Source organism: Oncorhynchus clarkii, chromosome 23, assembly GCF_045791955.1.
Source record: "Oncorhynchus clarkii lewisi isolate Uvic-CL-2024 chromosome 23, UVic_Ocla_1.0, whole genome shotgun sequence".
Taxonomy (NCBI): Eukaryota; Metazoa; Chordata; class Actinopteri; order Salmoniformes; family Salmonidae; genus Oncorhynchus; species Oncorhynchus clarkii.
Window position 1 is genome coordinate 54,455,738 of NC_092169.1, and position 23,904 is coordinate 54,479,641.

Genomic DNA, 23,904 nt, shown 5'->3' on the forward strand with positions numbered 1-23,904 from the left:
TTTGGGTCAGTCACAGTGGACAGGTATTCTGCCACTGTGTACTCTCTGTGTAGGGCCAAATAGCATTCTAGTTTGCTCTGTTTTTATGTTAATTCTTTCCAATGTGTCAAGTAATTATATTTTTGTTATTTTATGATTTGGTTGGGTCTAATTGTGTTGCTGTCCTGGGGCTCTGTTTGTCAACAGGACCAGCCTGCTTCTCCAGGTTCATCTCTCTGTAGGTGATGGATTTGTTATGGAAAGTTTGGCTCCATCTAGTAGGCAATACCAGCGTGACCCCACCACCTCGTCCCTACTTACTGCGTGGCGTCATTAGAAAGCGCCCTACAACGGCTATTATAGCGTTATTTTTTTATTTACCTCAAGCTGCGTCCCGCAATGGAAGTAAACAGGGACGAAGCAGAGCGTTGCATTGACATTGCAACTGCTGCATTAACAAATAATCAAGCAGAGAAGGCTGTTAGATTTCTAGAAAAGGCACAGAAACTTTTTCCGACGGATAAGGCGAGAGGTAAGAGACGGCCGCTTGAGAAGCGACATGAATGCCAGCTAGCATCCAGGCTATATTTTTTCTTGGGAAATTGAGGGCCCTCTATAGTTACGAAAATACGTTACCCATCTCGCTGCTATAGCTAGCTAATTATCGCCGAGTTTTCATATAAAACATCTAATCTGTCTGGATGTTGCATTGTCACTGTTGTAGTATACACAGTCCGTTTAATTCTGCTGGTTATATTAGCGAGCTACCTAACGCTAGTTATGTAGTCAGTACATTCAGTTGCACCCAATCTCATGTTGCTAGTTAAATACAAACGGTGGAGCTGCATAGCTAGCGGTCTTTGACGCTGTTACTTCGAATAACTCACTCCGTGTGCTTCTGATTGTACAAGAGGGAGATGTCATCAGAGATTTGCCCCAATGGGCCTGCTCAGTGGAGACGTTTCTGGGGGGATACTACGATACTCTAATGTTCCTCTCCATCTGTATTTCCAGCACTGCTGGACTTGATTGCAAAAAATGGTTTCACCCCTGGTCACGACAACCAGTCAGGAGGAACCAGTGATGGCACTGGGCCGAGGCAGCGAAGACCTGGGGAGGAGGACCAAGGAGAGAAGGCCTCGCAGACAGCCAAATCCTACACCTCAGATCAACTGGATGCTGTCAAGAAGTAGGATGCGTGGAATTTAGTATCATTGCAATTATTATCATATATAATGTAATTACAAGGAAAGTGAAGGGAAAGGACAATTAGTCAGTTGCATAACTGAATACATTCAACCAAAATGTGTCTCCCCTCATTTAACCCAACCCCTCTGAATCAGAGAGGTGCGAGGGGTTGCTTTAACCCAACCCCTCTGAATCAGAGAGGTGCGAGGGGTTGCTTTAACCCAACCCCTCTGAATCAGAGAGGTGCGAGGGGTTGCCTTAATGGAAATCCATGACATCCCTGCCCGGAGAACAGTTGTTGGGGGTTAAATGCGAAAGGTCGCTGGCTTGGATTCAAACAGATTTTTCACCCAACGCTCTTACCCGTTAGGCTACCTGCCGCCCAACGTTCCTGCTGAGCTGGGACCATATATATATATATATATATATATATATATATGGCTCCATCTAGTATATATATATATATTTGTTGATAAAAGCATCTGCTAAATGGCATGTTATATTGAAACTGCTTCAAGACTTCTAAAACATTAACATCAAACATCTGTTTAACTCCCACTTTCCACAATGAATCTTCCTTATCAGAACATGAAAATATCTTGAAACAATTTAGTGTTTTGTCTTCATAGTTTTCTTCTTTTTGTTTCCAGAATAAAACAGTGTAAAGACTTCTATGAGATTCTTGGAGTGAAGAAAGATGCGTCCGAAGATGATCTCAAGAAGTCATATCGAAAATTAGCGTTGAAATTCCATCCCGACAAAAACCACGCACCGGGTGCCACTGAGGCGTTTAAAGGTACGCCCCCCAAACCATACTTATTTTCCTAATTATTAGAATGTGATAACCAGTCAAAGGATCCGGTTTGACGGACACAGATTAAGCCTAGTGGACTAAAACGTGTTAAACTGAGAATGCTTTCTAGGCTAATCTGTATCCAGGAAACCGGTCCAATGAATTGTATATCATTTAATGTAATTTGAAGGTACCGAAAAGGGTGTTTGTTTTCCCCCCAGCTATTGGAAATGCCTATGCCTGCCTGAGTAATGCTGACAAGAGGAAACAGTATGACCAGTGTGGTGAGGAGAAGAGACATCCGTCAAGACAGGGCCAGACCAACGGCGACTTCCAGGCCGATATTTCACCCGAGGACCTCTTCAATATGTTCTTCGGAGGGGGTTTTCCAGCAAGTGAGTGACACACACACACGCACGCACGCACGCACACACACAGTCATTAGAGACCATTACATCTACATATTTTACTGCCACCTCCACTGCTAATGCTTTATCTATTGGTTGTCTGTTTTGCTTCTCAAGGCAACGTTCATGTATACAGAAATGGGCATCAGAGGCCAGCGGGACAACGAGGACAACAGAGAGAGGTATGCCAGTGGTTTTTTTTCGTGATTGCACATTTTCCAGTTCAGGTCATTAAGTAGATACATTTAGCCATTTTCTAATGGCTTTCTAATGTCCTGCTGCTGTACAGCAGGGGGAGTCCTTGTTGTTTTTTCAATGCAAACTGAGAATGATCTACTTGGGTAGAACTATGTTGTTACACTACGTGACCAAAAGTATGTGGACACTTGCTTGTCCAACATCTCATTCCAAAATCATGGGCATTAATATGGAGTTGGTCCCCCCCCCTTTGCTGCTATAACAGCCTCCACTCTTCTGGGAAGGCTGTCCACTAGATGTTGGAACATTGTTGTGGGGGCATGCTTCCATTCAACCATAACAGCATTAGTGAGGTCTGACACTGATGTTGGGTGATTAGGTCTGGCTCGCAGTCGGCGTTTCAATTCATCCCAATGGTTTTTGATGGAGTTGAGGTCAGGGCTCAGTGCAGGCCAGTCAAGTTCCACTTCCACACCGATCTCGACAAACTATTTCTGTATGGACCTCGCTTTGTGTACAGGGGTATTGTCATGCTGAAACAGAAAAGGACCTTCCCCAAACTGCTGCCACAAAGTTGGAAGCACAGAATCGTATAGAATGTCATTGTATGATGTAGCATTAAGATTTCCCTTCACTGGAACTAAGGGGCCTAGCCCGAACCATGAAAAACAGCCCCAGACCATTATTCCTCCTCCACCAAACTTTACAGTTGGAACTATGCATTGGGGCAGGTAGCGTTATCCTGGCATCTGCCAAACCCAGATTAGTCTGACGGACTGCCAGATGGTGAAGTGTGATTCATCACTCCAGAGAACACGTTTCCACTGCTCCAGAGTCCAATGGCGGTGAGCTTTACACCCCTCCAGCCGACACTTGGCATTGCGCATGGTGATCTTAGGCTTGTGTGTAGCTGCTCGGCCACGGAAACCCATTTCATGAAGCTCCTGACAAACAGTTATTGTGATGACGTCGCTTCCAGAGGCAGTTTTGAACATGGTAGTGAGTGTTGCAACCGAGGACTATTGTTATGCTCTATGGGCTACATCGCTCGGCGGTCCTGTTCTGGGAGCTTGTGTGTCCTACTACTTCACGGCTGAGCCGTTGTTGCTCCTAGACGTTTCCACTTCAATATAACAACACTTAGTTGCCCGGGGCGGCTCTAGCAGGGCAGACATTTGATGAACTGACTTGTTGGAGAGGTGGCATCTTATGACAGTGCCATGTTGAAAGTCACTGAGCTCTTCAGTAAGGCCGTTCTACTACAAATGTTTGTCTATGGAGATTGCATTGTACGTGCTCAGTTTTGTATACCTGTCAGCAATGGGTGTGGCTGAAATAGCTGAATTCACTCATTTGAATGTGTGTCCATATACTTTTGTACATATAGTGTGTGTGAAATTAGCCTGTGCAAAGTGGATTGCTAGGCTTAAGGTCAGTAGTTGGTTTTGCAGTGTTACCAGTTAACTCTAACTAACCTGTATAGTTTACCATGTCAGTTTGTCATTGTTGTTGTCTAACTAACCTGTATAGTTTACCATGTCAGATTGTTGTTGTTGTTGTTGTTGTCTAACTAACCTGTATAGTTTACCATGTCAGTTTGTCATTGTTGTTGTTGTCTAACTAACCTGTATAGTTTACCATGTCAGTTTGTCATTGTTGTTGTTGTCTAACTAACCTGTATAGTTTACCATGTCAGTTTGTTGTTGTTGTCGTCTAACTAACCTGTATAGTTTACCATGTCAGGTTGTTGTTGTTGTCTAACTAACCTGTGTGTTGTGATTTTCAGGGAGGCTTTGCGCTCTTTGTCCAGCTGCTGCCCATCGTCATCCTAGTGGTTGTGTCAGCTCTCAGTCAGATGATGGTCTCCGCCGCCCCCTACAGTCTCAGCTTCAGGCCGTGAGTCTAACCCCTGACCCCCCCCCCCCCCCCACACCTGGATAATCACCTCATGGAGTAGCCTGGTCTTTATTTATTTCACCTTTATATAACCAGGTAGGTCAGTTGATAACAAGTTCTCATTTACAACTGCGACCTGCCCAAGATAAAGCAAAGCAGTGCGACAAAAACAACAACAGAGTTACACATGGAATAAACAAATGTACAGTCAATAACACAATAGGGAAACAATCTATATACTGTGTGTGCAAATGTAGAAGATTAGAGAGGTAAGGCAATAAGTAGGCCATAGAGGCAAAATAATTACAATTTAGCATTAACACTGGAGTGATCGATTTGCAGATGACGTTCAAGTAGAGATACTGGGGTGCAAAAGAGCAAGAAAATAAATAACAATATGGGGATGAGGTAGTTGCGGGTGCTATTTACAGATTGGCTATGTACAGGTGCAGTGATCGGTAAGCTGCTCTGACAGCTGATGCTTAAAGTTAGTGAGGGAGGTAAGAGTCTCCAGCTTCAGTCATTTTTGCAATTCGTTCCAGTCATTGGTAGCAGAGAACTGGAAGGAAAGGCGGCCAAAGGAAGTGTTGGCTTTGGGGGTGACCAGTGAGATATACAGTGGGGCAAAAAAGTATTTAGTCGGCCAACAATTGTGCAAGTTCTCCCACTTAAAAAGATGAGGGAGGCCTGTAATTTTCATCATAGGTTACCTGCTGGTCAGGATGATATCTAAGAGGGTGCCCATGATTACGGATTTAGGGTTGTACCTGGTAGGTTCCTTGATAATTTGTGTGAGATTGAGGGCATCTAGTTTAGATTGTAGGATGGCCGGGGTGTTAAGCATATCCCAGTTTAGGTCACCTAACAGTACGAACTCAGAAGATAGATGGGGGGGCAATCAATTCACATATGGTGTCCAGGGCACAGCTGGGGGCTGAGGGGGGTCTATAACAAGCGGCAACGGTGAGAGACTTGTTTCTGGAAAGGTGGAATTTTAGAAGCTCGATTCGTTTGGGCACAGACCTGGATAGTAAGACAGATCTCTGCAGGCTACCTCTGCAGTAGATTGCAACACCGCCCCCTTTGGCAGTTCTATCTTGTCGGAATGTGTTATAGTTAGGGATGGAAATTTCAGGGGTTTTGGTGGTCTTCCTAAGCCAGGATTGAGACATGGCAAGGACATCCAGGTTGGCAGAGTGTGCTAAAGCAGTGAATAAAACAAAACTTAGGGAGGAGGCTTCTGATGTTAACATGCATGAAACCAAGGCTTTTACGGTTACAGAAGTCAACAAATGAGAGCGCCTGGGGAATGGGAGTGGTGCTGGGGGCTGCAGGTCCTGGGTTAACCTCTACATCCCCAGAGGAACAGAGTAGGATAAGGGTACGGCTAAAAGCTATTAGAACTGGTCGTCTAGTACATTCAGAACAGAGTAAAAGGAGCAGATTTCTGGGCGTGGAAGAATAGATTCAAGGCATAATGTACAGACAAGGGTATGGTAGGATGTGAGTACAGTGGAGGTAAACCTAGGCATTGAGTGACGATGAGAGAGGTTTTGGGAATGTTCCAACCAGGATTAATGGACATCTGGAATTTTGGAAAATTTACCGGAGTTTTGCAACCCTAGCTGTGCTGTCTTAAACTCCTATAGTCAGACATCTGACTATGCTGTATTATTACACAACTTCCCCCAGAATAATGCAATCATTTGATGAGTCTTCTTTCCTTGTATTACAAAATGCTGAACTGTCTTTGATGGGACGGATTATCCTCCAGTTGCTATGTTATCCTGCTAGACAATGGATTTCACAATTTGGAAATTGTTTGGAAAGGTTGGTTTTCAGCAGGTTTTTTTTGTGTTTGCTAGCTGTATTATTTTGACTTGGGTGGTGAGATGGCACCCTATTCCCTATATAGTGCATTATCCCTATGGGCTCTGTTCAATGGTAGGACACTAAATAGGGACTAGGGTGCCATTTGGAACACCTCCTGGTAGTCTTTAGGGAGGTCACAGGTCATACATTGACTTTAGGGGAAAGTAGTCGTCAGCAGGGACTCTTTGTCCTGTGGCCCGGTGATGAATGGCCCGTGTTTAAGGCCCGGTGATGAATGGCCCGTGTTTAAGGCCCGGTGATGAATGGCCCGTGTTTAAGGCCCGGTGATGAATGGCCCGTGTTTAAGACCCGGTGATGAATGGCCCGTGTTTAAGGCCCGGTGATGAATGGCCCGTGTTTAAGGCCCGGTGATGAATGACCCGTGTTTAAGGACCGGTGATAAATGGCCCGTGTTTAAGGCCCGGTGATGAATGGCCCGTGGTTAAGGCCCGTGGTTAAGGCCCGGTGATGAATGGCCCGTGTTTAAGGCCCGGTGATGAATGGCCCGTGTTTAAGGCCCGGTGATGAATGGCCCGTGGTTAAGGCCCGGTGATGAATGGCCCGTGTTTAAGGCCCGGTGATGAATGGCCCGTGTTTAAGGCCCGGTGATGAATGGCCCGTGGTTAAGGCCCGGTGATGAATGGCCCGTGGTTAAGGCCCGGTGATGAATGGCCCGTGGTTAAGGCCCGGTGATGAATGGCCCGTGTTTAAGGCCCGGTGATGAATGGCCCGTGGTTAAGGCCCGGTGATGAATGGTCCGTGTTTAAGGCCCGGTGATGAATGGCCCGTGGTTAAGGCTGGCCCATGGTTAAGGCTGGCCCATGGTTAAGGCTGGCCCATGGTTAAGGCTGGCCCATGGTGAAGGCTGGCCCATGGTGAAGGCCGGCCCATGGTGAAGGCCGGCCCATGGTGAAGGCCGGCCCATGGTGAAGGCCGGCCCATGGTTAAGGCTCAGTGATGGCTGGTAGGCTTGAGCAGAATACCAGGGTATTTGGAAAAAGCCACGGTAGGGTTTTTCAATACCGTTAAAACTATTTATTTGTAATTTCTCAATAAATGTGAATATGTGTAGCTACTTTTTAAATTAATACCCGCAGTCAACTTGTGCAATAAGGGAAAGCGTGATACCTAGTCAGTTGTACAACTGAATGCCTTCAACTGAAATGTGTCATCCTTATTTAACCCAACCCCTCTGAATCAGAGAGGTACGGGGAAGCTACCTTAATCAACATCCACGTCATCGGCGCCCGGGGAACAGTGGGTTAACTGTCTTGCTCAGGGGCAGGACGACAGATTTTTACCCTGTCAACTCCGGGATTCGATCCAGCAAACTTTTGGTTACTGGCCCTACGCACCTAACCAACAGGCTATCACCACCAATACCCTACTCCTCTGTCTGTCTGTTATCACCACTGTTACTGTCGTGTGGGAGACTATAGTGATTGTGTCAGAAGAGTAGTTGAAGGGATTGGTGTTGGTGGGTTGGATCATGTGAAGCTGCTTCACTGGGATGGCAGGTAGCCTAGTGGTTAGAGCGTTGGGCCATTAACTAGCAGGTAGCCTAGTGGTTAGAGCGTTGGGCCAGTAACCAGCAGGTAGCCTAGTGGTTAGAGAGTTGGGCCAGTAACCAGCAGGTAGCCTAGTGGTTAGAGTGTTGGGCCAGTAACCAGCAGGTAGCCTAGTGGTTAGAGCGTTGGGCCATTAACTAGCAGGTAGCCTAGTGGTTAGAGCGTTGGGCCAGTAACCAGCAGGTAGCCTAGTGGTTAGAGTGTTGGACCAGTAACCAGCAGGTAGCCTAGTGGTTAGAGCGTTGGGCCAGTAACCAGCAGGTAGCCTAGTGGTTAGAGCGTTGGGCCAGTAACCAGCAGGTAGCCTAGTGGTTAGAGCGTTGGGCCAGTAACCAGCAGGTAGCCTAGTGGTTAGAGCGTTGGGCCAGTAACCAGCAGGTAGCCTAGTAGTTAGAGCATTGGGCCAGTAACCAGCAGGTAGCCTAGTAGTTAGAGCATTGGGCCAGTAACCAGCAGGTAGCCTAGTAGTTAGAGCATTGGGCCAGTAACCAGCAGGTAGCCTAGTAGTTAGAGCATTGGTCCAGTAACTGAAAGGTTGCAAGATCGATTCCCCGAGCTGACAAGGTAAAAAAAAAAGATCTGTTGTTCGGCAGTTAAGGCAGTTAACCCACTGTTCCCTGGTAGGCTGTCAATGTAAATAAGAATTTGTTCTTAACTGACTTGCCTAGTTAAATAAAATAAAAATTCACTCACTGCTCTCTCTCTGTCTCTCTGTCTCTCTGTCTCTCTGTCTCTCTCTGTCTCTCTCTGTCTCTCTCTGTCTCTCTCTGTCTCTCTCTGTCTCTCTCTGTCTCTCTCTGTCTCTCTCTGTCTCTCTGTCTCTGTATCTCTCTCTCTCTGTCTCGCTGTCTCTGTCTGTATCTCCATCAAATTCAGGTCTATTGGACACACCCACAAGAGGTACACGGAGACCTTGAGGGTGCCGTACTATGTGGGAGACCACTTCTCCAGGGAGTACAACGGACTGAACCTGAAGACTGTGGAGAGGAGTGTGGAGGATGACTACATCTCCAACCTCAGAAACAACTGCTGGAAGGAGAAACAACAGAGTACGTTCACTTTGTAGTGTGAGAATAACATGGTCATTTAGCAGACACTTCCAGAACAGTCAGCGTGGACAGTGACACCTAATTCAGTATGTTGATCCGTGTGGGAATTGAACCCACAACCCCATACTCTTAGAACTACAGCTGCTGGAAGGAGAAACAACAGAGTATGTTCACTTTGTAGTGTGAGAATAACATGGTCATTTAGCAGACACTTCCAGAACAGTCAGCGTGGACAGTGACACCTAATTCAGTATGTTGATCCGTGTGGGAATCGAACCCACAACCCCATACTCTTAGAACTACAGCTGCTGGAAGCAGAAGTAGGTAGATTTTTCTAACAAGCTTCTTCTCCGTTGACCTTTTTGTCTGTCTTTGGGATGATGAAGTTGTACTATTGATTAATCAATATTCTCCAAATCAGATGTTATTGGTCACGTACACGTGTTTAACAGATGTTATTGGTCACGTACACGTGTTTAGCAGATGTTATTGGTCACGTACACGTGTTTAACAGATGTTATTGGTCACGTACACGTGTTTAACAGATGTTATTGGTCACGTACACGTGTTTAACAGATGTTATTGGTCACGTACACGTGTTTAACAGATGTTATTGGTCACGTACACGTGTTTAGCAGATGTTATTGGTCACGTACACGTGTTTAACAGATGTTATTGGTCACGTACACGTGTTTAGCAGATGTTATTGGTCACATACACGTGTTTAGCAGATGTTATTGGTCACGTACACGTGTTTAGCAGATGTTATTGGTCACGTACACGTGTTTAGCAGATGTTATTGGTCACGTACACGTGTTTAGCAGATGTTATTGGTCACGTACACGTGTTTAGCAGATGTTATTGGTCACATACACGTGTTTAGCAGATGTTATTGGTCACGTACACGTGTTTAGCAGATGTTATTGGTCACATACACGTGTTTAACAGATGTTATTGGTCACGTACACGTGTTTAACAGATGTTATTGGTCACGTACACGTGTTTAACAGATGTTATTGGTCACGTACACGTGTTTAGCAGATGTTATTGCGGGTGTAGTGAAATGCTTGTGTTTCTCGCTCCAACAGTGCAGTAATATCTAACAATACACACATCTAAAGTAAAGGAATGGAATTAAGAATATATAAATATATGGACGGGCGACGTAGAATAGGATAGAATACAGTATGTACAAATGAGACGAGTCATGCAAAATATGTCAACATAAAGTGACTAGTGTTCCATTATTAAAGTGACCAGTGATTTCAAGTCTATGTATATAGGGCAGCAGCCTCTCTGTGTTAGTGACGGCTGTTTAACAGTCTGATGGCCTTGAGATAGAAGCTGTTTTTCAGTCTCTCTGTGTTAGTGGTGGCTGTTTAACAGTCTGATGACCTTGAGATAGAAGCTGTTATTCAGTCTCTCGGTCCCAGCTTTGATGCACCTGTACTGACCTCGCCTTCTGGATGATAGCGGGGTGAACAGGCAGTGGCTCGGGTGGTGATGATGCACCTGTACTGACCTCGCCTTCAGGATGGTAGTGGGGTGAACAGGCTGTGGCTCGGGTGGTGATGATGCACCTGTACTGACCTCGCCTTCTGGATGGTAGCGGGGTGAACAGGCAGTGGCTCGGGTGGTGATGATGCACCTGTACTGACCTCGCCTTCTGGATGGTAGCGGGGTGAACAGGCAGTGGCTCGGGTGGTGATGATGCACCTGTACTGACCTCGCCTTCTGGATGGTAGCGGGGTGAACAGGCAGTGGCTCGGGTGGTGATGATGCACCTGTACTGACCTCGCCTTCTGGATGGTAGCGGGGTGAACAGGCAGTGGCTCGGGTGGTGATGATGCACCTGTACTGACCTCGCCTTCTGGATGGTAGCGGGGTGAACAGGCTGTGGCTCGGGTGGTGATGATGCACCTGTACTGACCTCTCCTTCTGGATGATAGCGGGGGTGAACAGGCTGTGGCTCGAGTGGTTATTGTCCTGGATGATCTTTATGGCCTTTCTGTTACATCGGGTGGTGTAGGTGTCCTGGAGGGCATTTAGTTTGCCCCCGGTGATGTGTTGTGCAGACCTCACCACCCTCTGGAGAGCCCTGTGGTCAATTCCACGTGGCTGGCTACTTTAAAATGAATGTGTACTGGAGGAGTGTTTTAATGATTTAGTTTGGAGGCTTCGGGTGTTCTGATCCGACCTTAACCGGTTGTGTTCTGTTTGCTGTAATGTAAGATGGATAACACGGTACCAGAAAGTGATATTCTCTGTGAAGAAATAGCACTACTTCACATGCAGAGGAGGCTGGTGATGGGAGGACGGCTCATAATAATGGCTGAAATACAGTGACTGGCATGTAGGGACCTAAAAAAAACATATATATATTTTTTTTGCCTGATTCTGTTTTTTCCATGTTGTTTTCCCAGGTTTCAATTTCCTACAGTTTCATGTTTTTGCTCTCAATCAAGTCCACAACACTGCTTAAACCACATCAGGAGAACACTTAAGGTCTGGGATAATGTTGATAATGTTTGGGTGTAGCTACCATTTTAATTCCAGTGTACTGAGGCTGTTTGTTTTAGAGGTGTTTTTGTAAAACCAAATAGCCACAATAATCATCCTCATATGGTTCTGCCAGGTCAGCATAGCCTACTTCCTAGATGACATTTAATATGAGAAGGATTTTGGATAAGGAAAGGATTTCCCATGTCCAGAAAGATCATCGCTAGCGGCGACACACCACACATACAGACGGGGAATTCTCATTGGCTCTTCAGAAAGTTGCAGGAAATACCAATCACTGATTCATTCTGTTCATGTCTTATGATAAACTTTAATTTTCAATTAATTTACTTGATTCCCTACTAAGTTCAGTACATTGTTGGATTCCGTTTTAATGTCTGGATTCCGTGATTCCGTCCTCATTCTCAACATCGCGGATTTTCTCGGACCCTAGGAATGGTTCAATTCCATTTATTCTGTTCCAGACATAACTATGAGCCTGTCCTCCTATTTTAAAGTGCCAGCCACCGCTGTTTCCATGGCAGGGGGAAAGGCACATAGCAGTTTTACATTATAACACATCATTCAGATGATTGGTTGTCTGGGCAAAATGCAAAGGAATTAGGATCCTCTTTTCAGCCTCTCTATTGTACTTCCTGTTATCTTATTTAACTTGTATTGTACTTCCTGTTATCTTATTTAACGTGTATTGTACTGGATGCCCAAGTAGGCGTTTGTCTTAGACTACATCACAGTTCTGCTCCCTTCTCCCAAGGTGTCCACTTGCTCACTTTCTTGCATGGATTTAACGATAGTGGAAACTCACTCCAGACAATGCTTACAACAATCATATGTTTTTAAATCCACGACAGGGAGCGCAGACTTCTGGGAAATATTGGGGACTGAGCCGTTGTACTTTTGTTGTTGTGTTCCAGAGGAGGGCCTGCTGTATCGAGCTCGCTATTTTGGAGACAATGAGTTGTACCAGAGGGCTCAGAAGATGGGCACACCGAGCTGCTCCAGGCTGTCTGACATCTCCGTTTCCTTGGGTGGTTAAATATAAAGGAAGGCTGTTGATCGCCACACTGATAGGTAAGAGCTCACCACTAAAACAACCCAAAATGGCACCCTATTCCCTTTCTAGTGCACTACTTTTGACCAGGGCCCATAGGACACTATAGGGAATAGGATGCCATTATGGACTCAGTCTGTCTCTCTATAAGGCTCCGTTGTTGTAGTGTCCCCATTGGGTTAGTTATGAAGTCCTACTGAACTATGTACAGTGGCAAGAAGAAGTATATGAACCCTTTGGAATTACCTGGATTTCTGCATAAATTAGTCATACAATTTGATCTGATCTTCTAGGTCACAACAACAGACAAACACAGTCTGCTGAAAGTAATAACACACAAACAATTATACTTTTTCATGTCTTTATTGAACACACCGTGTAAACATTCACAGTGCAGGGTGGGGAAAAGTATGTGAACCCTTGGATTTAATAACTGGTTGACCCTAATTTGGCAGCAATGACCTCAACCAAACGTTTTCTGTAGTTGCGGATCAGACCTGCACAACGGTCAGGGGGAATTTTGGACCATTCCTCTTTACAAAACTGTTTCAGTTCAGCAATATTCTTGGGATGTCTGGTGTGAACTGCTCTCTTGAAGTCATGCCACAGCATCTCAAATGGGTTGAGGTCAGGACTCTGACTGGGCCACTCCAGAAGGCGTATTTTCTTCTGTTGAAGCCATTCTGTTGTTGATTTACTTCTGTGTTTTGGGTCGTTGTCCTGTTGCATCACCCAACTTCTGTTGAGCTTCAATTGGCGGACAGACAGCCTTACATTCTCCTTCAAAATGTCTTGATAAACTTGGGAATTAATTTTTCCGTTGATGATAGCAAGCTGTTCAGGCCCTGAGGCAGCAAAGCAGCCCCAAACCATGATGCTCCCTCCACCAGACTTTACAGTTGGGATGAGGTTTTGATGTTGGTGTGCTGTGCCTTTGTTTTCTCCACACATAGTGTTGTGTGTTCCTTCCAAACAACTCAACTGTAGATTCATCTGTCCATAGAATATATATATTTCCAGTACCGCTGTGGAACATCCAGGTGCAATTATGCAAATTTCAGATGTGCAGTAATGTTTTTATTGGACAGCAGTGGCTTCTTCCGTGGTGTCCTCCCATGAACACCATTCTTGTTTAGTGTTTTACGTATCGTAGACTCGTCAACAGAGATGTTAGCATGTTCCAGAGATTTCTTTGTCTTTAGCTGACACTCTAGGATTCTTCTTAACCTCATTGAGTAGTCCTCTTTGCAGGATGGCCACTTCTAGGGAGAGTAGCAACAGTGCTGAACTTTCTCCATTTATAGACATTTTGTTTTACTGTGGACTGATGAACATCAAGGCTTTTAGAGATACTTTTGTAACACTTTCCAGCTTTATGCAAGTCAACAATTCTTAATCTTGGGTCTTCTGAGATCTCTTTTGTTCGAGACATGGTTCACATCAGGCAATGCTTCTTGTGAATAGCAAACTCACATTTTGTGAGTGTTTTTATAGGGGAAGGCAGCTCTAACCAACATCTCCAATCTCGTCTCATTGATTAGATTCCAATCAGCTTTTGGAGAAGTCATTAGCCTCGGGGTTCACATACTTTATCCAACCTACACTGTGAAGGTTTAAATGATGTATTCAATATAGACAAGAAAAATACAATTTGTGTTATTAGTTTAAGCACACTGTTTGTCTATTGTTGTGACTTAGATGAAGATCAGATCAAATTTGATGGCCAATCTTTGAGAAATTCCAGGTAATTTCAAAGGGTTCACACACTTCTTCTTGCCACGGTATGTTATGAAGGCCTACCTAACTATGTAAGTTATGAGTCCCATGAACAGAGTGCACATGTCGAAACTGAATTGTTTTTGCTCTCTCTTTTAGGTAGTTATATCGAAACCGCAAAAAAAAACAATTTTATTGCCTGTAAATACGTACGCTTTTCAACATTCGGGACTGTGACTTCACTGCACACCAAAACTCGGACAGACTCTCTCTCCTTGAGTTGGAGATCTCGTATGGCGAAGAAGAAGAAGAGGAGAATGACCTAAAGTCTTGTTGAGGAAGAATGAAAGCCCTCTGTGTTGATGATCATGGTGATGTGTCATGAAGTGACTGTGCTCTGTTACAAGCTGACTGTTTTACAAATGCACTGTTAGGGACTCCTGCTTTTACCCTCTTACGTCCTAAATGGCACACTATTTACTATATAGTGCACTACTTTCTTTTTTTAAATCCAGGCCCATAGGGCTCTCTGGTCACAAGTAGTGCAGCATATAGAGAATAGGGTGCTATTTAGGATGCACCCTCGAGTCAGATGATGTAAGGGCGGTGTTATAATCAGGAAATACTCCGATCAGAAGTGGTTCGTTATAGATGTCCTCCTTTTAGCAATTGATACTTCCGAGATATTCATCTTTTATTTCGATCTGGTGAAAACATCGAAGAATGGTTAAGACCAATTGAAGCTGATGACAGTTGGTTTCCTGATTTTTATACTTTATACGTAAATTATGATTTTCACTATGCAGGGATTATATTTATATATATTCTCCTATCAGAGTCAGTAAGGTAAACATACACCTCTCGGAGACTTGTACTGAGCAATTTTAATTTTGCAGACCTATGTATTTACAATGAGTGAACCCAGTGACTGAGAAAGTAATTTATTTATTGTTGGAATTCTAAAATGTAAAAATGTTTTTAATCAAGGTTTTCTTCATTAGAACACAACGGCTATCTAATAAAGTAGGTCTTGCTCACCATGACACGTCCATATTATGTTTTTACTCAAACAGGGAAAATAAATATTCTACGTGCCCCATCTGTCATTCTTCCCCCCTCTCTGTGTGTGTGTGTGTGTGTGGGAGAGCTGGGAGCTGGACAAGTGCCCAGACCAGTGAGTGCATTACTCATCAAAAAATTGGCTTGTACAACAGTGACTAGCTGTAGCAAAGACGTGAAGATGTGCACGTTTTCTACCAAACCAGGTGGGCGCTGTTGTGCACGTTTCCCAGGGACGGCTTCATTCCACAACGCTTCAGTATCTACAACACGTATTTAAAACCACAAGCAAATCAGTTGTGAGGAACTAGAAGTAATAACAATGAACATCTACCCTGGGGCCGGTCGGCACTCACTGGTACACTAGTTTTTATATACTTCTCAGTACTCGACTGCCCCTTTTAGAACAGATGCGTTCCAAGGAAATGTGTCTCATATACACAGGCCATTTCTTGGGATACTGCAATATATTTCTCAGTTTATGGTCAACACCTGTAGTTCACTTGCTGTATCGCTAGAGGGCGCTAACGCAATTTTAAAAAACACGTCTGAGAAAAACAAGTGGTGGAGCTCAGACAAAGGCCCTGCAATGAATGGAGAAAAACAAAATGCGCCTGTGTTGCAAAGAATCCTAGTATCTAATGCTGTGTTGCTATTCATGTTCCAGTTCATCTAATGATGAGCCTTTCCTACGCTGGCTGCTTTCACACAATACACAGGCAGATAAATGTGGATCATTTGTCCCAATTATTGGCAAAGATTTGATCTAACTGATCAAAAGTCAAGCCCAATCAGTGGGGGGGGTGGGGGGGACAGAATTTTGTTGCCTGTGTAAAATGCAACCACTGTGTGCAACCTACATATGGGGTTCTTGATTCAATGAGGTAAAGTGGAGTTTCATTCAGTGATATGTATCACACTACACCCTCTCATAAGACAATCTGAAAGGTTTGGTCAAAGCAACAATGAGTTTTGTAAAAAAAAAATATTTTATTGTCCGAGGTTCATAAAATGGAAAGTATCAAGACAGTACAGATATTTGAATATCAAATAAAATGATGCACAGATGAGTATGCAGGAGGACAATCCAGTCGAAACCGGAAATAAAGAATCAAGTAAACTGACCTGTGGTTCACAGAATGGACGCTACAGACGGAGAAGCCAGTACTGCTAAGTAATGTTGGTCTCTAACCAAACATGTCAATCTGGTCCCCTCACCATAGTGTACAATGAAATGCCATGAAAAAATTATTACCACAGTTTCTAAATGGCCACATACAAACATTACCACACAACAAACATTACCACACAGCTAGCTGCCATTGTCTGGTTTCAATAGAAACAGGTAAACATTTTTAACAATAAATGGAAAACCAAACCACCCATCTTGTATAAAAATAGATATTAGTGGTTTGCAAAAGTGCCAGAAACTTCATTTTTCAGTGTTCGGGTTAACACCATTCTCTTAAGCACACTCAACTACTCACGTACCATTTACTGTGTGGCTCCCTGTTCCATTCTCTTAAGCACAATAGTTGTTCTTATTAACTTTCCACGTACCATTTACGGTGGCTCCCCTACACAGGAACGCCAATCGGCAAATAATGAACATAGCAAAGTAATCGGCGATTCATCTTAACAGTTAAGAAAATGTCCTAGAAAATCATACATTTGACTAGAATCCCAAACGTTGATCACTAGGGCTCTGATGAGCGTTGTAGGTAGGACACTTGGTACAAGGTTTATTAGAAAAATATCTGAAGAAAGTCTCTTTGGTTTCTTTCAGCATTCTTCAATGAGCAACTCTTCAGAGCTGTACAGTTTCTTCTTGATCACTCTGAAGCCCGTGCTCAATCTAATTGCCTGTCTCTTTACGGGACTGGATGGAGACTTTGTGGAGAAAAGCCCTTGGATTTTGGGCCACAGTCCTCCAGAATCGAGCCTCAGCACCAGTGTGAGCTGGAAGGTAGGGACTAGATATGGGTCCACGGCGATCTGTTCCATACTCTGACACACCTCCCCCTGTTCCACACAGAGGTCTATGAGAGCCCCCCTCAGGCCACAGGGCTCGCTGGCCGCCAGGTGAAGGAGCTCTTGGCCTATGTGTTCTAGAAGCTTCTCAGGGATGAGTAGTTTCGAACATCTAAGGGCACCGTCTTTGGCTTCCCTTAAGCTACTGGCAATTAGGTGCACAAGTTCTTTCAGAAGGGTCTCCTCCATTGAGAGGAGATCATCATATAGCACGTTGCTGAAGTCATCAGATGAGGAGATAGAGGGAAAGTCAAACCCTGAAAAGACAGAGGGCAGTTTTAGTCATACAGAACATCAGATAGATCTATTGTTTTTGTCAAACTAGCAATAACCTGGTCTCAGATCTGTTTGTTTCTGTATTAATAGCCAACTCCTATCCTCAATAAGACAGCACAAACAGGTCCGGGCACCAGGCTAGGTCGAGTTATTAAATATTTACCGGAGTCTGAGAGATCAGTCCTGCTGCCATTGTCTGAGTCGGAGTCTAAACTGTGACGGCTGCTCTGGCCGTCTCCACTGAAGTCCGTTAACTTCTGCACCAGTTTCCCCCATGAAGACCTTTTGGCGGTGGCGTCCATTGGAGAAGGAGATGCGCTGAAGATATCTAAATCATGGACCATCATGGTTGTAGGAAGTGCATGCATCATTTCCAACTGGTCAAGTGTTCAACTTCTTGTAACTTTCCAAGTCTCAGGGATCATAGATCAGGTTCTGTGGAGAGAAATAAGGGCAAAAGATGAGACCACTGAATTTGAAAGTAACGTTGACTAGCTAGAATTTACACATCAGACAATCTAACAATACAGCTAGCTATTCAGTGACTGATATAGCTAGTTATCTATTGTAATAAACGTTTATCGAGTGGAGGAAAAAGGCAGTTGGTCCTTTCATTCCCTTGTTCAAAGTTGACGGTCGATACAATAGGTTGAAACAATAGCCAGTGACAATAATGATACTTACAAAGATATGTTGCTAACGTGGAAATGTTCTTTCTGTTGCTAATCCAGTTTATTTATTTTTGTTGCTGCGATTGAGGACAAAGGCTTCCCAGTCAAGCCGACTATACATGTACCTCTCCCGTCGCACAGCTGCTCAGCTCTGCAGATATTCTGCAACGACGAAGCTGTTTAAATATGCAGACGGGAGAACAGCACGCCCAGTTCTCACTTTTCAGCCAATCAGAGGCAGGACAGCGCGCCCAGCTCTCACTCTTCAGCCAATCAGAAGCAGGGGCACGTCATCGGTGTTCTATCTTGCCTGGTAACATGCGGTTAATCACAGAGGGGGCAGAAGGAAGGACACAGACATGGTGAAGGGGGGGTGGGACCCTCAAAATGTATTTTCTGATCGGGAAAAACACCAGCTACAGTCTTTGTTGCACGTAGTACTAGCCCGGACATAGCCAGGACATCTTAAAACTCCGTGCACTTGTTCATTTCCAAAAGAATAGGACGCAATACATTGACTAAGCAGAAGGTGTAACATTACGTCATGGGTTTGGAACCATGTATCTGATTTAAACTGAGCGTATTACATTGTACCAGCTGAGTAGGCATAGTCCACTGCTTACTAAACTACACATAGTTCTAGATACAACATGCATTTTACCTGATACCCTAAAAAGAACTTACAACAGCAGTGTCATCAATTTGGTGGTGCGTAGTTATGATTTTACTTGCAAGAATAACTGTCGAAAATGTTTTGTCATCATTTGGTGGTGCATAGCTATGATTTTACTTGCGAGAATAACTGTCGAAAATGTTGTTTTGTCATCCCATGTGCCCCCCTCCCCCCCAGCCCCCCAAACCACAGGCAATAGGCATAGAAACTGTCCGCTGCAGATAAACAAGAGAACCACAGACAATGGACACACTTCTGGTTATAATACAGCTCGACTTTATACGTTTTCATGTTGCCTTTTACATTATGTCAATTCATCAGTTGGTTACAGTAACAGCTCTTTGTGTTATTCAGTCCAGGTATGTTACTTATGTTATGCTCAGCTGCTGTTATAGTACATACTGTATATTGTAACTTTGCATCTTCCACTCCCCACAGGATAGAATATTCTCTGTTACCATTTGTACAGCAAGGCAGAGAGCATTTACAGGTATATTGATCCTTTATCAACAAACTACATTATATTAGTCTCAGACGTATTGCTGAACTGTCTGTAATACCTTATCTGTTGATCATGTTGCTGATGTCACTATAAAAAGGATAACATGGTGACTATTGAGTGTGAGGAACTGTTTTCAGGAAGTGGGTTGGAACATTATCTTCATGTCGTGAACATCATGTTCTTAATGCAGATAAACAAATGAGTTGGTTTTGTGTTTGGAGGATGCAGGGACACGTTTTGCATTGTTCTGTGTTTTTTTTATTAATTGTCACATACACCGGATTAGGTGCAGTGAAATGTGTTGTTTTACAGGGTCAGTCATAGTAGTACGATAGGTGTTGTTTTACAGGGTCAGCCATAGTAGTGAAATGTGTTGTTTTACAGGGTCAGCCATAGTAGTGAAATGTGTTGTTTTACAGGGTCAGTCATAGTAGTACGATAGGTGTTGTTTTACAGGGTCAGCCATAGTAGTATGATAGGTGTTGTTTTACAGGGTCAGTCATAGTAGTACGATAGGTGTTGTTTTACAGGGTCAGCCATAGTAGTATGATAGGTGTTGTTTTACAGGGTCAGTCATAGTAGTACGATAGGTGTTGTTTTACAGGGTCAGCCATAGTAGTACGATAGGTGTTGTTTTACAGGGTCAGCCATAGTAGTATGATAGGTGTTGTTTTACAGGGTCAGTCATAGTAGTATGATAGGTGTTGTTTTACAGGGTCAGTCATAGTAGTACGATAGGTGTTGTTTTACAGGGTCAGCCATAGTAGTATGATAGGTGTTGTTTTACAGGGTCAGTCATAGTAGTATGATAGGTGTTGTTTTACAGGATCAGTCATAGTAGTATGATAGGTGTTGTTTTACAGAGCCAATCATAGTAGTATGATAGGTGTTGTTTTACAGGGTCAGTCATAGTAGTATGATAGGTGTTGTTTTACAGGGTCAGCCATAGTAGTACAGCACCCCTGATGCAAATTAGGGTTAAGTGCCTTGCTCAAGGGCACATCGACATATTTTGCACCTTGTCTGCTCGGGTATTTGAACCAGCAACCTCTCGGTTACTGTACCAACGCTCTAACCGCTAGGCTACATGTCATGTTGCATAGTATTATTACACCGTTATTTTGTCAGGAATGCTGAGACTAGGGCCTCTTTTTCAGATGAGCCCTGCATAAATACATCAAACACACACTGCTCAAAAAAATAAAGGGAACACTAAAATAACACATCCTAGATCTGAATGAATGAAATATTCTTATTAAATACTTTTTCCCTTACATAGTTGAATGTGCTGACAACAAAATCACACAAAAATTATCAATGGAAATCAAATTTATCAACCCATGGAGGTCTGGATTTGGAGTCACACTCAAAATGAAAGTGGAAAACCACACTACAGGCTGATCCAACTTTGATGTAATGTCCTTAAAACAAGTCAAAATGAGGCTCAGTAGTGTGTGTGGCCTCCACGTGCCTGTATGACCTCCCTACAACGCCTGGGCATGCTCCTGATGAGGTGGTGGATGGTCTCCTGAGGGATCTCCTCCCAGACCTGGACTAAAGCATCCGCCAACTCCTGGACAGTCTGTGGTGCAACTGGTGGATAGAGCGAGACATGATGTCCCAGATCTGCTCAATTGGATTCAGGTCTGGGGAACGGGCGGGCCAGTCCATAGCATCAATGCCTTCCTCTTGCAGGAACTGCTGACACACTCCAGCCACATAAGGTCTAGCATTGTCTTGCATTAGGAGGAACCCAGGGCCAACCGCACCAGCATATGGTCTCACAAGGGGTCTGAGGATCTCATCTCGGTACCTAATGGCAGTCAGGCTACCTCTGGCGAGCACATGGAGGGCTGTGCAGCCCCCCCAAAGAAATGCCACCCCACACCATGACTGACCCACAGCCAAACCGGTCATGCTGGATGATGTTGCAGGCAGCAGAACGTTCTCCACGGCGTTTCCTGACTGTCACATCTGTCACATGTGCTCAGTGTGAACCTGCTTTCATCTGTGAAGAGCACAGGGCGCCAGTGGCAAATTTGCCAATCTTGGTGTTCTCTGGCAAATGCCAAACGTCCTGCACGGTGTTGGGCTGTAAGCACAACCCCCACCTGTGGACGTCGGGCCCTCATACCACCCTCATGGAGTCTGTTTCTGACTGTTTGAGCAGACACATGCACATTTGTGGCCTGCTGGAGATAATTTTGCAGGGCTCTGGCAGTGCTCCTCCTGCTCCTCCTTGCACAAAGGCGGAGGTAACGGTCCTGCTGCTGGGTTGTTGCCCTCCTACGGCCTCCTCCAAGTGTCCTGATGTACTGGCCTATCTCCTGGTAGCGCCTCCATGCTCTGGACACTACGCTGACAGACACAGCAAACCTTCTTGCCACAGCTCGCATTGACGTGCCATCCTGGATGAGCTGCACTACCTGAGCCAGTTCTGTGGGTTGTAGAGTCCGTCTCATGCTACCGCTAGAGTGAAAGCACCGCCAGCATTCAAAAGTGACCAAAACATCAGCCAGGAAGCATAGGAACTGAGAAGTGGTCTGTGGTCACCACCTGCAGAACCACTCCTTTATTGGGGGTGTCTTGCTAATTGCCTATAATTTCCACCTGTTGTCTATTCCATTTGCACAACAGCATGTGAAATTTATTGTCAATCAGTGTTGCTTCCTAAATGGACAGTTTGATTTCACAGAAGTGTGATTGACTTGGAGTTACATTGTGTTGTTTAAGTGTTCCCTTTATTTTTTTGAGCAGTGTATATACACACACACACAACATACATTTTTCTTAATATATTTTGTATATTGTATCACATTTATCAACATAGAGAACTGACCAATGGGGGACCAGAACTTCTCATTTCAGGTCTCTGATCATGACTCTGAACTGACCAAGGGGGACCAGAACATCTCATTTCAGAGAGCTCTGATCATGACTCTGAACTGACCAATGGGGGACCAGAACATCTAATTTCAGAGAGCTCTGATCATGACTCTGAACTGACCAATGGGGGACCAGAACATCTCATTTCAGAGAGCTCTGAGTTGTTCCACATAAAGGGCACAGAAAAAAAACAAAAGCAGCTTTCCCCAACTCTATGGAGACCGAAGGGGCCTCCAGTGTTATCCAAGCCTGTAACCGGGTTTGGTCATTTGTAAGTCTAAGTGTAATTAATGACGACAGATACATAGGAGGTTTCTGCACGAGTGCTTTGTAAATTCACACAAGATAATGCTACTCTCTCCTTACCTACAAAGAAGCCCTACCCACTTTTTTGAAACAAAGCACAACGTTGAGTTCTAGAACCATCCCCAGTAATAAACCTAATGGCACAACGTTGAGTTCTAGAACCATCCCCAGTAATAAACCTAATGGCACAACGTTGAGTTCTAGAACCATCCCCAGTAATAAACCTAATGGCACAACGTTGAGTTCTAGAACCATCCCCAGTAATAAACCTAATGGCACAACGTTGAGTTCTAGAACCATCCCCAGTAATAAACCTAAGGGCCCAATGGAAAACAGAAAGCATCTACAGGTTTAAGTATAGTTGCTGCTGCAGGCATTTAGATAATATCCCCAGAATCTTAAAACAGACATAAGTGGCCTGGACAATATCCTTCCTGATATCAAAAGTCAGACATGCTTTGTTTTGCTTTGTTTCTGTAAAAGAAACCAACCTTGAACTTTCATCTTCTTTTTTAAATTACATTTTGTCATCAAGCCAGATACCAAGATATTTGTAGGAAGGAACTCGCTCAATTTGTGCAGCATTCAAACTAGTCATTACAAATTCATTTAAATCTGGATTATAGGTCCTAGAAAAAAAGCATGCGTTTGGTTTTGTTTGTATTTACCACCAACTGTAGATCCAACAGTGACCTCTGCAGTGCTAGCAAATCAGATTTTAAACGTGAAAAGACTTGGCCAACTGATGCAGTTGTAACGAACTCTCTTCGTCTGATGAGGAGTAGGAAGGATCGGACCAAAATGCAGCGTTGTAAGTGTCCATGATAATTTATTACATCAGATCACGAAAAATGACAAAATAACAACGTGCATGAAAGAAATGAAAATCGAAACAGTTCTGTATGGTGAAAACAACTACCCACAAATCATAGTGGGAAAACATAAAGATGGAAGTATGGTTCTCAATCAGAGACAACGATAGACAGCTGCCTCTGATTGGGAACCATACCAGACCAAACACATAGAAAAGCAAACCTAGAAAAACAACATAGAATGCCCACCCCAACTCACGCCCTGCCCAACCTAAAATAGAGACATCAAAAGGAACTAAGGTCAGGACGTGACAGCAGTAATGGAACACAACACTATCGTCCGCACACAAAATGAATATTACAGTTGTTTACATTGTAATTAGCATTGCTGATGCTTCTTCATTTCTATATAGATTGTAAACGTTAGCAGGCCGAGGTATGTAACTCAAGG

At 44.1% G+C, this 23,904-nt stretch overlaps 2 protein-coding genes across 2 annotated transcripts; one reads left to right on the forward strand and one right to left on the reverse strand.

Moving 5' to 3' along the window:
• The first annotated feature begins 299 nt into the window (after positions 1 to 299).
• Positions 300 to 15,338, forward strand: LOC139382062 (dnaJ homolog subfamily B member 12-like). Its single transcript, XM_071126028.1, has 9 exons — positions 300 to 511; positions 994 to 1,168; positions 1,818 to 1,963; positions 2,182 to 2,355; positions 2,485 to 2,549; positions 4,352 to 4,461; positions 8,778 to 8,950; positions 12,385 to 12,541; positions 14,397 to 15,338. The coding sequence occupies exons 1-8, from the start codon at positions 379 to 381 to the stop codon at positions 12,504 to 12,506; spliced, it is 1,098 nt and encodes a 365-aa protein (XP_070982129.1). The 5' UTR covers positions 300 to 378; the 3' UTR covers positions 12,507 to 12,541; positions 14,397 to 15,338.
• A 934-nt stretch (positions 15,339 to 16,272) lies between these two features.
• On the reverse strand, positions 16,273 to 18,433 carry LOC139382063 (DNA damage-inducible transcript 4 protein-like). The gene is made up of 3 exons (XM_071126029.1): positions 18,288 to 18,433; positions 17,767 to 18,038; positions 16,273 to 17,584 (listed from the first exon to the last, which is right to left on the reverse strand). The coding sequence occupies exons 2-3, from the start codon at positions 17,972 to 17,974 to the stop codon at positions 17,079 to 17,081; spliced, it is 714 nt and encodes a 237-aa protein (XP_070982130.1). The 5' UTR covers positions 17,975 to 18,038; positions 18,288 to 18,433; the 3' UTR covers positions 16,273 to 17,078.
• Positions 18,434 to 23,904: the final 5,471 nt, after the last annotated feature.

Coding starts and splice junctions, on each gene's coding strand:
- LOC139382062 (XM_071126028.1), top strand. CDS start 379: ATGGAAGTAAACAGGGACGAAGCAGAGCGTTGCATTGACATTGCAACT. Junction 1,964..2,181: donor TGCCACTGAGGCGTTTAAAG/GTACGCCCCCCA, acceptor TTTTCCCCCCAG/CTATTGGAAATGCCTATGCC. Junction 4,462..8,777: donor TACAGTCTCAGCTTCAGGCC/GTGAGTCTAACC, acceptor CATCAAATTCAG/GTCTATTGGACACACCCACA.
- LOC139382063 (XM_071126029.1), bottom strand. CDS start 17,974: ATGATGCATGCACTTCCTACAACCATGATGGTCCATGATTTAGATATC. Junction 17,585..17,766: donor GACTGATCTCTCAGACTCCG/GTAAATATTTAA, acceptor CTGTCTTTTCAG/GGTTTGACTTTCCCTCTATC.